General features: G+C 38.4%; 1 protein-coding gene across 6 annotated transcripts in view; it reads left to right on the top strand.

The window, feature by feature from the left end:
* LOC132905318 (telomerase-binding protein EST1A-like) overlaps nucleotides 1-16,237 on the top strand; it is a 146,648-nt gene that overhangs the window by 122,098 nt on the left and 8,313 nt on the right. For all 6 annotated transcript variants that reach the window (XR_009657779.1, XM_060956486.1, XM_060956483.1 and 3 more), the window contains 3 exons: nucleotides 7,190-7,352; nucleotides 14,592-14,812; nucleotides 15,622-15,706. Coding sequence is in view for 5 of the 6 variants with exons in the window: in XM_060956486.1 (XP_060812469.1) it covers nucleotides 7,190-7,352; nucleotides 14,592-14,812; nucleotides 15,622-15,706 (469 nt within the window). In the remaining variant the exon portion in view is untranslated. The remainder of the gene's footprint in view (nucleotides 1-7,189; nucleotides 7,353-14,591; nucleotides 14,813-15,621; nucleotides 15,707-16,237) is intronic.

The raw sequence follows: 16,237 nt of genomic DNA, 5'->3' as shown, positions 1-16,237 counted from the left end.
AACCATCCACACTCGAGCTTCCATCAAATTGTATAAAATAAGAATTTAGAAAGAAGCGTTCGCCTGGAAGAATTCGTGTTCCTGGATGGGGAAAGCATTTACGGAATGCACGGTTCCTAGTGTGGAAAATCTATCCCACTCGTCGACACCTGGCGAACATTCCTGGCTTTGGTGGCCAGTCGTGGCGAGAAGAGGGTACACGCGAGAAGGATCGTACCGCGTCGTTTCTATTAGTTCAGTCATCGACAGTGCAAACACTCCTTTGTGTTGCGCGTGGTACGTTGTTCGAGTCGGGATGCACTTGAGACTGCGGATGCTTCCCGCCGGGTGCTAGCGCGCGATTCCAAGCCGCGAAGGGAGGAAGATTGAGCTTGACGAGGAGAAATCCCTGGTTCACGAACGGGGTGAAAGGAACGGAGAAAAGAGAGAGCGAGAGAAAGGGAGAGGGAGAGAAGTAGAGAGATAGAGAGAGAGTGTGGTATGGCTCGTGACAATGTCAATGTTTGCGTCGTTGCACCGAAGCACTCTCAGGACGGCCGGAGACTGAGTGTCTTCAGGTTGTACAGGAAGAATGGATTCGTGTCGAGGGTACGTAGAACTAGTCGCTCTTTGCGGGGACTACCTCAATGAACCTCCATTAATTTCCAAGCTTTTCCCCGTGACTTGGTATCTCTCCTTTCCGTCTTACGAGTCTCTGTTGCTCTTGGCCTGCCTTCTTCCTGCCGTGGAAACGTCAACGGTGCCTGCTTATCCGCGCCTTCTCTCTGCGATCCTTCTTTATGCCTCTAAGTACGTTTATCAGACGTACCGTTCGATGTTGGAACGTTGGCTAGTGGAAGGAATGCAGGTCTTATTGATTCAGCCCACATGGAACTAATGACGCGATACGTTCCATAGTACATTTCAGAAAAATTACTCGACTGTTATAATTTTTCAAACACAAGTGAGACATATCGAAATATAAAATCACGTTAATGAATTATATATCACATTAAAAAATAATGATCATCTAATATTTTTTCAAACTTGTCTGTATTATACTTTATACTGTTATATCATTGCGATCGCACGAGCTCCAAATGAATACAATTTTGAGAGCTCCGTTGAATAGTGACAGTAAGCTCTCGATAAGTTTTCTACCGCGTATCTCATAGTAAAAATTCTTGAAACTATTCCATGTGGAGACACAATTTGTAGCCTAACTATCGCACGAAAATCGTGTAAAATGCACAGCTGCCCTTAGTCTGGGTGCAAGCGGTTCGATTAAGCGATTGATTGGCGAGAAATTTTAGTAAGTTGCTCTGTGTGGAAGCAAAAATTTAATCGACTAACTTTGTCGGCGATCGACTAGCCAACTCGACCAAGTTTAGTCGACCGATCTAGTCGACCCGTATGTAGTTGCCCTTAAACATTTCACGCTCGTCTTCCGCTTGTCGTTCTCGATATTCGAAAAGTTCAAGCCAGCAGAGATGTCAGTGCATAAATTACGGGTCGCTGGGAAGCGTACACGGTTCGAGCTTTCCGCGAGGCCGCTTTGCAAACGTACGGCCCCGGGGGATTACACTTTGACACGGCGGGATACTTGTTCGGCGTGTAACAGGTCCTCGCGGAGGTGGCGTCAGCCATCAGCTGGCCCCTCCAGGTGTTCCGGTATTTGTCGTCGAGAGCCGATCTCGGCGTGGGCGTACTTTACGACTGCGGGGAGAGGAGACGATCGAGAGGTGGGTGCGCATGAAGATCTGATTTGCGAGCGCCATTACACGCGGCCCGATCGTTGTAGCCGCAACTGTTGCATTTATGAATGCGATTACCCTTAATATATCGCGCGTGTAACTCTGCCTGCTAATTCCACGGCCGGGTGGAGCGGCCAATAAAGTCTAGACGGACTTACGAGAGGTGCTTTTTTTAATACCTGTTAGTTCTTCGTCGGTGGTTTGCTTCCTTCCTTTCTTTCTCTTTTTTGTTTGCTATTTTCAGGAAGGTTTATCGTTATTCCGTGCACGGCATGGGATTTGGGATGACGTATGAATGGCTTTTTGGAGAATCGAGTAAGTTGATTGATGTGATGGTAGAAATGAAGTAGAATGTTATGATAGGTACATTGGCACACGAAAGTATCCACTTGAACACTCGCTGCGGAAAACTTTTATATCTATGTGTGTTATATAAATTTTCAAATGAACACTAACGAGATACAAATGTGGTAATTATATTGGTATCCACGATTCGAAACTACTCTAATGACGTACGTAGAAATTACAAGATATGGAAAGTACAAGTAATGGTAATAAAAAGTAAAATAAAATAAAATGACATAACAAAATGAAATAATATAGTTTCTATACTTGAAAACTTCAGAGAATGCGCCACAATTAATCAAATCCGAATCTCGTTGCGGCCGTGAACGAGCTGCCGTCGCATCTCGTTCCATGATCCCAGTTGCACGAGGCTCGTCATCCCAATTACCGTGTCCCATCGAATCACGCAAAGCTGATCGCATGTTCGCGTCTCGGTTATTTACACGCTTCCTCGAGAAAGGAGCACGGACGGACTCTTCACTCTTTTCCATGTTCGTCCATTCGCTGATCGCGCGCGGAGGATGTCCACGCGCGCACGCGCAGGTGTAGCTCATCCGCTTGCGTTCTTGCGCGCGCTATCTCTGAGAGGTTAAGGCGTTTCAGATAAGAGAGACTGCGGAGGACGTACAGATACGATCTTACTCGCACGAGTTAGCGCACGGAACATGACGCGTACACGAGCTGATCGGAGGAATTCTAGGCGATAATGCAACGGATGACGCGATCTGAAGCTTGGTCAGGCGAATTTATGTGGCTCGGTAATGGATGTTACGGGGATGGTGTTACTGTTGCTTGTCGCACACGGTTGATTATACACTTGAGTATATATGGTTGATTACGTAAGGAGATGGTATATATTGGATGAAGCTTTGGGTTGTTTGTATAGAGATGTAATAGAGCGGAGTTGTGGGAAAGGGAGGATGGTAATGACGATAACGATTTGCGATAAGCAAGTGTGCAATAAGATTAGTAAGGATTTTTTAAATTTAATATTATTAGTGTAGGTATCTGGGTTACATATATTTTTTAACGTTCGTGTCTTTCGATAATTCTCCAAAACATGTGTAACGAAATGTGTAACGAAAAGACACTCGCAATACGGAGTAAAAAATAAGACCTTGCCATAGCAAGGGTCTAAAAGAGGTCAAAGACACGCTGAATTTTACAATTTTGTTAGAATCATTGGCAACGCACCATAAATGAAATTTAAGAGTTCAGCAACCTGAAAAAATATTTGATTCAAAATTCGGAAAAATAATGAGTATTGATTTCTACATTGATAACTTAGAACTATATATTTTTATAATAGCGAGCATTATAATAACGATTCCGTTCGACGAAACATACTTTTTACTCGGTTAGTATACACGTTCGATTTAAACGATCGTGTATAATCCTATGCACTATAAATTCGAACGATTTTTCTTCCATCCAACCGGTAGACTAGTTATGTCATTTCCGGCCTGCAATTTATAATCACGAGACAGCCGGGAATGTGCGGTGAGTCCTGGCAACTATTGCGAGTAATCGTGTTCGAACGTAATCGCTGCTCGCCACTTCATTTATTCGCTGCTTAATCGGAAGTCCATCGGGATCCACACGCTTTCTGACCTAGTTATCAATTCCACCAAACAGATCAGCTATGTTTTTAATTATGGTACACCTTATCGTTTATGGTAGGTGTAGTGTCGTTTCGCTGGAATGCGATACCGTTAATTGATTCTCATCCCGTGGTAGTTGAATGAAATTTCTTACGGGCGCGGGAATACGCCATGAACGCGTTCCCATCGCGCTTATGCTAATTCGAGACCAGCAGGTGTCGTGTGTGTAACATTGAAGAAAAGAAGAGTAATGTTGTCGGGATTGCGTAATCGGCAATTTTAATCCTTCGCACTATCAGCAAAGTATCTTAGCGTCTCTTTCTAATTAATTCGATACATTGAAACCTTCATCATATGAACTAATTTCATGACCGTTTTGTTTCCACAAACAATAGAAGCCAACTAATCGGGTACTTTACATTTCTGAGCAAGCTCTATTAAAAAGAAGAAAATCCGAGAGCCAACATTTCCAAAGAGAGATTAAATCAATTAGTCAATCAACGAGTACCTGATTCCACTCTCGAGATTCTTCATTTTATCAGTCAATCGTCGATCCCAGTTACGATCCACCGCACCTAACCGCACGAACTCGCCCAACTTCTCAGAACGCCTCGCCATACAGGTTGTCCGGTAAAATTGGCGCGATCGGCCAGTGTCTGGTGTTCTACGCTTCTCTCCCTCTCTTTCTCTCTCTTTCTCTTGAACCGTGAACCTGTCCTTAACGTGACGCGAGTAGGTTTCCGCGTCAACGTGGACGTGGAACATTTACAATGTGGCTAGAGGCGCGCTTAATATGCGTGGGTGTTGGAGCCGCGGTGCGTGATTCAAGGCGGGTTCTCACGCGCCACTCGTGCTCGAGGGACGGCGTGGGGTGCGGGGACCATCGGAACGAAGGAAAAGTGACGAAGACGCGGACGGAGGCGACGGGCACAACGGTACGTGCTCGATCGTTTAGGAATTCGCGAATGCTTTAAACGGGAGTAAAAGCGCGACCGGTACTCCGCTTCGACTTTCGTCGCGTGCTATCACGAACGTCAAGGAACAAAGGCAAAACGCAAGCAATTCGCGCCGCGTATCACAATGTTCTGGGAAGCGGCACTCTCATGGTATATATTTATTGACTATTTAAAACTTGAAAAATGGAATTTGGCCAGGAAATTCCGCTTGGTTAAATCTTTGCACATGGAACTCCAGTTATGCTGGCACGATCTTTCCCATTTCATATGAATCGTTGAAACGTGCCGAGTTTACAAAATTATCAAGTGCGAACTTTGTATTCAAGAATATCTTCATTCTTTTTAAATATATTCTTACGTGGTTAATTTATATGAATATCATAGATGTTAGATTTCGAGTAAGATACAACATCAAATATAGGTATATATCATACGAAAATGATATGATAACATACATAACATGACATGATAACATACGAACAATTGTCTGATATGTTGATTTTTCCAATAAGAAATTTATGAAATATTTTATTCTAAAAGAAAGTTTGCATGATGGATATACAATGACGTATAGAAATATTGGCGACGATTCATATAAAAAGAATTTATTATTCTTGGTTTAGTTTTCTCGAGATAAATAAACAGCATATAGCGTTTACGCGTACAAATATGCAAGCAACATGTTCGATGTAAGTTTTACCCTTTATAACATTTTGGCATTTGATATTGCGATTGTGTCACGCGAAACGAACGACTCATCTCGTACGTTTCGATAAGACGTTCAGTTCCGCGCTTAATTATCATGTATTGTGCGTTCGTTGCGAGCTCGTGGAAAGCTAACATTCCGGAATTCACTGCCATTCGAAATACCTACGAATTCGTAATATCACCGCCGCGAGACGATTTTCAACGACGTTCGTTCATTATGCATCGTCATGCAGACGCCATTCCTTGCCGCAGTGAATATTTTCGATTTTTACGATCGACAAAATGCTGGAGTAACAGTTCATAAGAATGCGTTAATTTTATAACTGAAAATAGTCAACTAGAATATTCTGTAACAATTCTGGTATCGTTCGTTCCAAATGACAGGTCTGTGATTAGATCTTCGATTTTTGCCTGATTTGGGATTGTATTTCTTGAGTTGGTGTAGATACACGAGGCTTTGTGTGCGTGACGTTATACTTTGTTCTAAACAAACGCGCGTATAGATCATCACGTGCAATTTGCACGTGGAGATCGTACGTGCAGGAATATTTGCCTCTTTGGGTGGCCTCCCAAGCAAGCCAAGGCACCTCTGCCCATCACAGCTAAAAAGTATTAACTTTCAAGCGGTCTGGTTTAAATAACTATTATAAGGGATGAAAATATTTTTTGATTATTACCAATAATTATCGACAAGGAAAATTTTTTTTGATTACTTTAGGGAGATATATTGGCTACATTCTATTATATTCTGGGTGATAGATCTCCATAAAAAAGATATCATTTGTTAGAGCATCAGTAAAGAAGTATAACAACACTAGTGATCTTATTTATTTCTACTTATCTCTACCGACCCTTATTCTTTGAACGGAATATAATCTATATTATCCAATAATCGGATTGGTAGTTTCTCGATCTGTTTACTTTCCAAGAATTCCTTTCTCATTAATTTCTCGGAAATTTCTCGGATCGAAATCCATCTCATTACAATTTGCTTATCGCTGGTTGCGTTTACTTCCTGTAACCGTCAGTTGCAACCGTAAGTGTAAACAAGAACCGAATAGAAAGCTATATATACGTGGTTAGAAATGGAAACAGTTATTAGTCTGAAAGTCGTTCCCTAATCATCAGGTAGTCGACACAGAGAAGTGTGAGAAAATCGTTTAAGAGTTGATGAAGAATAATCCCAAAAAGACGTTCTAACTACTGAAAAGTATCATGAAAGGTGTTATATCTATATCATTTCACGAAGCAAGGGCAACATTAGAGGGCCATTATCTTCGTTTCCCTCGGTATAACAATGGCTACTTGGCATTCGCGTTATACCTCTGGCTCAATATTATTCTACGCGATGGTTTCACTGACAATGAGGACATGCGTGGGATTCAATCGATGGTCACTGCGTCTTCCATTACATCCTGCCTCCTCCTCGATCCTTAAACAAATAGTACAAGATTCGTATGGATCGAACTGAGAGAAGAAGGAGATCAGATGTCTCATTTTTTAATTCTTCGCGTTTCTTCCTTTTTCCCTTCAATAGTTTTAATTTATTCTAAGAGGAATTATACCACCGCTGCCGCGGTGCCGCGAAAGTAACTTAAAGTCATCTTTTCATATTGAATACCAAACAGACTAATTAATATTAAATTAAATATACACTTAAATTAAATATAATTATAAGTGCAGCGTAATAATCTCTTGTTTCGTTAAAATATTTCATGTTGTTTTTCTTACAATCGGTGTAACATTAGTTTAAAGCATTTTGGACGCATTTTAAATCTTTACGAAAGGTAAGTACAACAAATATGGGATAGAAAAAAGACTCATGTATTGAATTTTTGTGTTTTAGCAAATCTTGCAAAAGTCTTCAGTTTCGGTGGAAATCGAAGTGAGACCTAGACAATTGGTGCCGGATACTAATTGCTTTATCGACTATCTACCGCAGTTACAAAATATCGCAAAAGCGATTGCTGGCGCTCAACCGATTTACACTCTTATGGTGCCACTTGTAGGTAAGTGTGTAGACTCTTCTTAATTGCTTTTTAAACTAAGTATGCCAAATACAATTTGTGCTTAGTAAATTTCCTACTTCTGGTATTAATCTTTCAGAATTTCTTAAGACTGTAAAATTTAATATCCGCCGTAACTTTTACCATTTTTAATATTCATGTCAATAATTGATGTCGTTAATATCAAATATAAAACATAATTTACGTAATTTGAGTTACGAGAAAAAGACGAAATAATTCTGGACAGTCCTTCAAGAACATCTCTGAACCGGTTGATTTCGGCTCTCGCGATGGACGAATTTTTTTTTTGAAGAAAATCGACGATTATCATATGCGAGGTGGAGGTGTGTAATACCATGCGAAATAAGTCGCGAAAGGAAGAAAAATTAGAACGTATGAAATAATCGTCGATAAATAACGAGCGGGAGGTCGTGACTCGTGCACGAGCACGCGTGTCCCAAGGTCTGTGTTCGCGAATCGAAAATAAAAGGCGACCCGATGCGAATCGATCGGATCGAATATCGTAATCCCGGCGTGTTTCTTATTTTCTTACTGTACTCTTTTTACCTTTTTTTTTATCTCACGCTATTTTCTTTTTTCGTGGATGAAGGTTTGGAAGATATCCTGGAATGAAAATTCTTGACACATAATTTATGATGTTGTAAGATTATATTTGCTATTTATAGCTGAACTGCGGTAATTCGTATTGTATTCTTTTCTCTGATTCCTGTCACGTGCGTCTTAACACTCTGGGGACTGGAGACGCGAATTCGCGTCTTTTATGCATCATGCGGTATCCTATAAAAATTTTAACTGTTGTTAAATAAAACAGTGAAAAACAGTAAAAAAGGGCAACGGATACTACGAATGAAAGTGCTTTTACATTACGTGTTCAAATAATACGAAACCGTTATCAATATATTAGATATAATATTGGTTGCCTGAAAAGTTCTTTTTCGCTCCAAAAACACGCGGGAATTTAGGCTATATGCTTGTCAGAGCAGATGGTCCCCAAAGTGTAAAGAAATATTCGTGTTCTTCGCAATCACTTCAATTGTTGAAATCTGATTAACATAAATAAGTGTACAAATATTTGAGAGAGATAAATGTTAGTTCAGTTTTTGTCATGAGAGTAGTTTTAATACGTTCTGCTTTGTTTTACCTACTGACTGTCGTAACTCCTTCCTGTCAAAAGAAATAGACCATTTTTCTGTATAAGGGCATTTTTCTATATTCAAGCGAAAATAGCAAAAGTTATCCGTCCCTTTACTACTATTCAATTTCTAATATAAGCAAACGATATATTAAAGCGTGTCAATTTCTGAAATATATCTTTCTCAAAATGTTTAACAAATTTTTATATTATCGATATTGAAGAGATCGCCAGAGGTTGTTCATGCAATATGTCAGAGTAATTATACTGTAATTCCACACTTTTACGTACAAACCACCTCAATCGATTATTATACTAACCTCCGTGAAACAGCAGCAATAGTCGTTCTTCTGAGATAAAATATACTCAGGAGGTTTCAAGGTTATCTAAAATGGAAGGCTCCCCAATTACCGTTACACGATCACAAATTAATGATAATCGGCTTGATAATTCAGGCGAATCAATTTCGAGATATCGCGCAGTCATTATCACGAACTATGCTGTGTTTCGCCAGTAGTAGCATTAGTGTTCATTACGAAATCCTATCTAAGGAATGTTTTATAAAATTTGGTTTAATATTCTCCATTGTATTTTGGATAAATTTCAAACTATTATTGAAATATTCATCGCATATGAATGGTAGGTATCATAGACTTAAATCTTTGTTGACAATTTTTGACACCTTAGTCAGTATTTTATCTTATTATCCATCCCATGAACTGTGTAATACAAGTTTCAAGGTACATTCACAGGTACAAGCGTTTTCATTTTCTGTTTCGTTGCGTTTGTAATTTAACTGATCCGCCGATGAATCGAGGGAATTGTTGCGACTTCATATCGAATTTTACACTTATATCGTAGCAAGTGAATGGTGGGGACAGTCTAACGCATAGCAAATGTCGTTGAATCTCCAATTGAAAATGTTTCGAATGGGTGGCGTCGTATTTGCCGTTGAAACCACGTCTCGATATTTTCGGCCCTCGTCTTCTGTGTATACGCCAGTAGATTATTGGATTTGAAGAGGTTCCGCTTGTTCCAAGGGGGTGGAGCGGACCAGAAGATAAGGAAGCACATAGAGGCAACGGGTCGTGACAAAAAAAAAACACGTCTGCTTGCAGGTTCTTTGAAACTTTCTGGCGGCTGAACGTCGCAGACAACAGTTTATTCGAGCAACCCGGAAGGTACAGTTCGACCCTCGTTCACTCTTTTCCCCTGATTTTTCGTGAATGTGGATGAAAATTTTCTTCCTTCCCGTCGTTTCAGTCTACTCCGACAGTGGGTTAATTTATTTTGGCTTGTGGAAAAAGATGTTTCTTCGACTCGTTTTGGCGAAAGGGGGATCATTGGTTGTTGGAACTCCATTTGTGATACAAATCTGTGAAGTTGAGACCGCATCGAAATGGGGAAAGTATCATAAGTGGAGTAATTTACTGGTATCATTACGATCTCAGAATCACATCAAGAGGTCCACGAAATCAAAGAAATTCTTCTCATTCACTCGATAATATCATCCAATTTTCAATAAAACACTTGGCGTATCAACATCCATACTTGCATTAAAAAAATTCTTGGGGACGCTTCTCCGGACAGTTTTTCTCAGAAGTTTCTCTAAGGGGCGCCATAAAAAAAATTTTTCAGAAATATTCTTCCAGAAATTATTGCTAAAAGAACGTTTTAGAATTATATTATAGAAATCTCGTTGAAAAATTGTGCCGAAAGAATTTGTTTAAAGATGTTCCTTAGGAGCTTCTCCTGCAGCGACGTCGAAGAAAAGAAAACGATAGAATCTATTTCGAGAAGATTTCTCCGAGAGGCGGATCGGAAGAAAGAAATAAGTCGAATGAATATTTTAATCATCCTCGTGCTCGCCTTCAAAGGCGACAGTTCTCTTGCTAGTTTCTCTCTTTGGTCTTCTTTTGCCACCCGGGTGGCACGGAAAAACGAAAGTGCGCGTTCATGCAAAATCGACTGGCGCTGCCCTTTGACCCTGTCGCGCATCGCGGACAGCCACGATCCGTCTGGCCCCAACAACGGACTGCGTTCACAGTTAGGTTCTCACGGCTCATACATGAATGCATGTGTATACTGGCTGAAACAGTCGGCGATTGGCCCGACGCGACACGGCCACGTTGTCCAACCACGATCCGTACGTGGGCGATGGCTGGTGGTCGCCGACCGATGGAGAATGCTTTTTCGATCTTTGTCCTTCCTATTGCTCTATTTGTGCTAGAAATAGGGTCGTGAGAGTGACAAATGATCTGAACATCTTTATCAGAAAATAATTTTATTGAAAAGGAACATGTGCTATTGAAACACAGAACATAGTCTTCTTTTTCGTTCAAGATTCCTTGTGCCCTTAAACGCCGCTCATCGAGTCCGATTCTTCATGACAATTCGTCTCAACGAAAGTAACTAGCAATGTCAATCGATACCATCAGCTTTTCCTATTTTCTCTTTTTCATTGCTGAAGAGGTGAATTGATTAATTGGAGATAGAATAAGAGTCGTTAATTGTTAACTGGTGATGGAAGAGAAATTTTCATAATTGAGAAAGGACAGAAAAGAAAATTAGTTTATTGTAATGTTATATATATTTCAATCTTCTGGAAGAAGAAATTAATGACGAAAAAGATATTCAGCAAATTCTTGAAATTCACAGCTACGATGTCAGAAGAATAAAATCCAATAATACAAAATGATTGGGGAAAATTTGACCAAATTAATGGGTTTATTTTATATGATTTATTCTGTATCTTCATTCTTGAAGTTGCAATCTGGTCGTACTTCTCGAGAGAATTATAGATCAACCTATTTTCGTAAAAATTATCTTTCATAGACAGTTATTAGCGCAAGCGCTGCAGGTTTCCATCTTTTATTATTCAAGTAAACCTTTCCAACTTTATTTGGCAAATAAACCTGTTTGTCATTACGTGCTTCTATTTTGAAGGAAATGTACAGAAATATGAAATGTTGGATAGAGATAGATCCTCCTGTGTCGTTGGCTCCATCGCTTTTAGTTATCTAGTAACAATCAGTTGCTTTTCGTTAAATTGTTTTACAGTGTATCGAAACATTGTTGCGTTGCAGAATCGTTATGCTGTATAGTTTTTCTTATGGTAATTTACGAAGACGTTTCTTTCTTTCATTGTTTTCATATTTTGTCAAAACAGGCCGAGAAAACATATCGGTAATCTGATTTTGTAAAATTACTTGGAATAGGCGGAGTTGGACGAAAGAGAATTTTTGACAAAATTCTGATACAGAAGATACCTAAGATCGCAAAGGATGACGAGGTTGAGCGTTTGTGGAGCAAAGGACCTTATTCTTCCAATTCCTTTTCCCCGCGTATGTCTAGTCATAATTTGGATTTTCCGATATCTTCCTCTATTGTTGAAATGCATATACAATAATCTTGCGTTTGTGGTACTTTCTATGAAAGACGCAGTTCCTTTCTGTGCTATACCTATACATTAGCATATTGAATGCTGTGTTACTTGGTCATATCTTCATCATGGTTAAGGACAACAAAGAAATCTCTGTTCGATCTGGTTTCTTTGGACATGATAATTTCAAAACTAGTTGCAATGTATTATGAGCTGATTGTTGATTTGATCTTAACGTATTCGAAGGTGACATCCCTAAACATCGCCTGAAGACACGTTTATACCTCCAGACAGTTTTGATATGGTAATTGTCGAAAGTCATAATGCATATGAATGTTATGTTATCTCGCCGCGTGTTATCTTGATTGAAGCAACACTTCAGCAAAATCGGAATAAGACATCTGCTCCGTGGTATCTACTATCCAATATCTCAATTTATCTCAGTTATGTCTCAGCAAGTAGGAATCTTGTTGGATATTGTGATATCGAGAAACTCAGCGATGCAGGACGTCGTGCTATTTTTGTGCTGATTTTCCCCGATTCCAATGATATGTTGGGGCGTTTACGATGGTGTCCCAAATTGATCATACGAGTCTCCACTCTTTTGGAAAAATTAAGAGACAAATAAAGTATAAAAATCGGAAGACCGTTAAATTACATTGTATTATATTTTGTATATAAAATATATATTTCATTTAACTCAGCAAAAGAAATCGCTGACAATGAGTCGTTTGTATAGTCTACCTCATGTCTTTTATATATATGTATAATATATAAATTATTCCAAAATAAACTTGAAATAAACTGAGTGAACTTATAAATACCAGTTCTCAATATATTCGTATCTTTCTTTTTGACGGAAAGATAGGTAAAAAGATTAGTAGGAAATTCGTCGTAAAAATAACCCAGAACCGTATCACGACATTTGTTTTACAGAAATATTTGATTCTTTACTTATTGAGTCTTCTTTTTTGCATCGTGCTGCGAGAAACTGATTCCTTTCTCCTATTTGAGAGATCCAAATTGCTTTTCCACGAGTTTATCGATAATTTGCGACGAGATCATTCTGTTGTTGTGACCTTTGCGTCTTTATTTCGAAAGAAATCGAGAAATTCTCTCAATATTTATACACGATGTTTCCTCCTAGCGGTACAATTGAAAAGGGGATGAATCTAAGTCAATATTTTTGATACGAATATTCCTGAATAATTGAAGGTTGCTGATTCATGAGGTATGCACACTCTTAACTACATTAACATTTCCTCCATCTTTTAATCTCTGCCATTATATGGATGCATTGTTAAAAAAGGCACTCTTAAAGAACTCTAAAATTTTTACATTGATAAATAAAATTTTCTGAGTAAAAAAATAGCTTTATTTCATCGTCCACCCTTACTATTCAATAAATCTGGTCAGTAATACGAGCGGCACAGTGATATCTGTTTTCTATCTTATTAGGTAAAGCATTTTATCTAGCATTTTTTCATTTTTCAAGATATATTGAAATATTTCAAGTTCTCCGTGTTTCTTTTATCTTCTAAGCAAAGTTGGAAAGTTCTGAAATTTCTTTGAAGAAATCTGGAAACCGTCTTCGATCCAATTGTTTATTAGATGATTTTAATAGTTTGTAATGTCGCATGTATCATATATTAAATTAGATAGTCTTAGTTTAGATGCAGATAGAACATTTGTTAGTGCAGCAGATAAGTCACTTAGTCTTTGCCACTCTAACTTTTTAATGAATTTTTCTTGCTTTCACTTCTATTTTCTTTTCCTTTTTGCTACCTTTCTTACAGTTGCGCACGGTGGGATTTTCTTCAAAAAGAGAAGCTAATATCGTTGGATTCAATGATTCTAAGTGTCTCTTATCTGTAATTTAGTGACGTTCTGTATAATATTATTATGAATGTAGTTTCGTTGTTACCTACCTCTTCCTAAAATTTATTTTATCTCATTTCTTTCCATTCAACCATCCAGAACTATTATTTAGCAGAATGAATCGTTATTTCTTCAGCAGTCTCACACATACCCACGTCATTCAACAGCCAAGTTACCCTCGCATGACTCGACAGGAAGTTCGTTGGGGGCGTTTTCACGCAGCGGGGGTTTGGCAAGCGAAGTCCGAGTAAACACTATTAAGGTTCCTTCGTTGAAATTCTGCGTTGACGCTTGTTTTCCCTGGGCAACAGCCTCGATGAAAAAACTTTCCCACTTCCCACGAATAGATTCATCCCTCTGTTATTCCGTCCTCCCTTTCTCGATTTTATGTATCTTGTATGCTCCCTCCCAAAGACAGAGAAACTTACAGAAACAATTGAACATAGTAAAAAAAATATTGCTTTAAGATTAAGGAAATTAATCTTATAACTTTCCTCTTTTTTCTTCGTTTCTTTATACAAATTATATTAGTTCTCTAACTGTACAAAAACTCAAAAATAATTTATTCGTTTGACGAGAGAAGTTGGAATGGAATATTTAAATCGCTATTTTGTTAATTGTTATTTATACAGATGTTGATACCAACAAATTTTTCTGATGAAATAGTTTTATTATTTTCTATATACAACAAATTACCAAAATGTTTGCACATATATTGTGCAATATACACAGAAACTTTTATAAAAAAAGAAAAAAAAATATAAAAGATATGAATTTACATAAACATCCGCTGTCTAGTACTAATCAAACGTTTCCATTGTTGTTGCAGTTCTGAACGAGCTCGAGGGCCTGGCAAGGGGTGCGGACGCTAGAGACTGTCCTCCAGCTTCGAGGGCGACTCTGGATCCAGAACACGTGGCCAGGGTGGCTGAGAGCGCGAAAGTAGCTCTGGCTTTCGCGAGAAGCAGAAATCCGGCTATTCGGTGCTTAACCACCAGAGGAACTGTGCTGACGTCCAGCACGTTTACAGTAGAAGAGGATGTTGACAAGGTGAGCGAATCAGCCTGGTTTATGTAGATGGTTATGAGACTGCGGATGTTTATTCATTATGGAAAACCTCAAATATAGAAAATGCAAATAATACATAGTATAATAAATAATAAAGTAAAAAAGAAACTAATAAGTTTTGTACAAATCATAATAAATAATAATGACGTTATATCATATTCGGTAAATGAGACAGATAGTGATAAGCATTCCAATTAGAGTTCCAAATTTTTTAGATATATGAAGATCAACGTCGTCTCATACAAAGAAGAAATTTGTTTTAGTAACAAATTTTTTATCTTTCACTTTAATTTTCTTTATTATAGTATATAAAGAATAAGGTAAAAAAGAAACTAATAAGTTTTGTACAGATCATAATAAATAATAATGACGTTATACCATATTCAGTGAATGAGACAGATAGTGATAAGCATTCCAATTAGAGTTCCAAATTTCTTAGATATATGGAGATCGACGTCGTCTCATTCAAAGAAGAAATTTGTTTCAGTAACGAAATTTTTATCTTTCACTTTAATTTTCTTTATTATAGTACACAATCGAGAACAGCATTTTTTCGAACGCCTTGTTACTATTTAATACAAATTTATAATGAAAATGCAACGAACCTTTCGAGCAACCCAATCCATATCTGACTCATGAAGTCACGTGCCGTTATAAAAGGTTAAAATTCTGAAACTAACAAGAATAATCTTTTGAAGTTACAGAAGCGCCGCCAATTGAAATTCCCGCGATGCTGAGTCGCGTGTCATTTTATAAAAATAATAAGCGAAACATCTGTAATTCTGTTGCAGGACGGGTTGACAAGAAACGATGACAGAATACTGGCTACGTGCTTGAGCCTCTGCAAGGCGGGTAACAAAGATCAAGTAAATGCAGGTACGTACATACACGGTGCCACCGCGCATATTTCTCTCAGAGGGTACTCTGAACACGTTTCAAGCGTTTCCCGACGCTTTGATGGTGATTAATACCGCCTCTGGCCGATTGTAATGCTCGTTTCGCTCGCGGATAAACCGTTATCGGCGTTGACAGTACATATGGTCTCGTGATCGACCTATTCGTTACTTTTGTTCGCCTTTATCGGAATAGAATTTATTAATTGATAGGATGCTGCTTATTCGTCTCAATTTGTAATATTGATAATTCTCTATTACGTAATTTTTGTTTTATTTTCGAATTTCTGAATCTCGGAGGTTTCTTCATTGGAAAAACGTTCAAGAACATGGCATGATTGAGCAAGACATACTGAAACTACATCACTACCTTCCTTAGTTAAAATGTCCTGTCTAATATCTTTTCGTTCTTCATAATACTCTACAAGTATCCAAATACCTTCGTGAGCTACTGTATTTTAAAACATCTGAATTGTGGTTTTAAGTTTATATTATGTAGGCTGTGTTACGAAAT

The sequence above is a fragment of the Bombus pascuorum genome, chromosome 3 (assembly GCF_905332965.1).
Source record: "Bombus pascuorum chromosome 3, iyBomPasc1.1, whole genome shotgun sequence".
Classification (NCBI taxonomy): domain Eukaryota; kingdom Metazoa; phylum Arthropoda; class Insecta; order Hymenoptera; family Apidae; genus Bombus; species Bombus pascuorum.
This window is presented reverse-complemented; position numbering and strand designations above follow the sequence as displayed.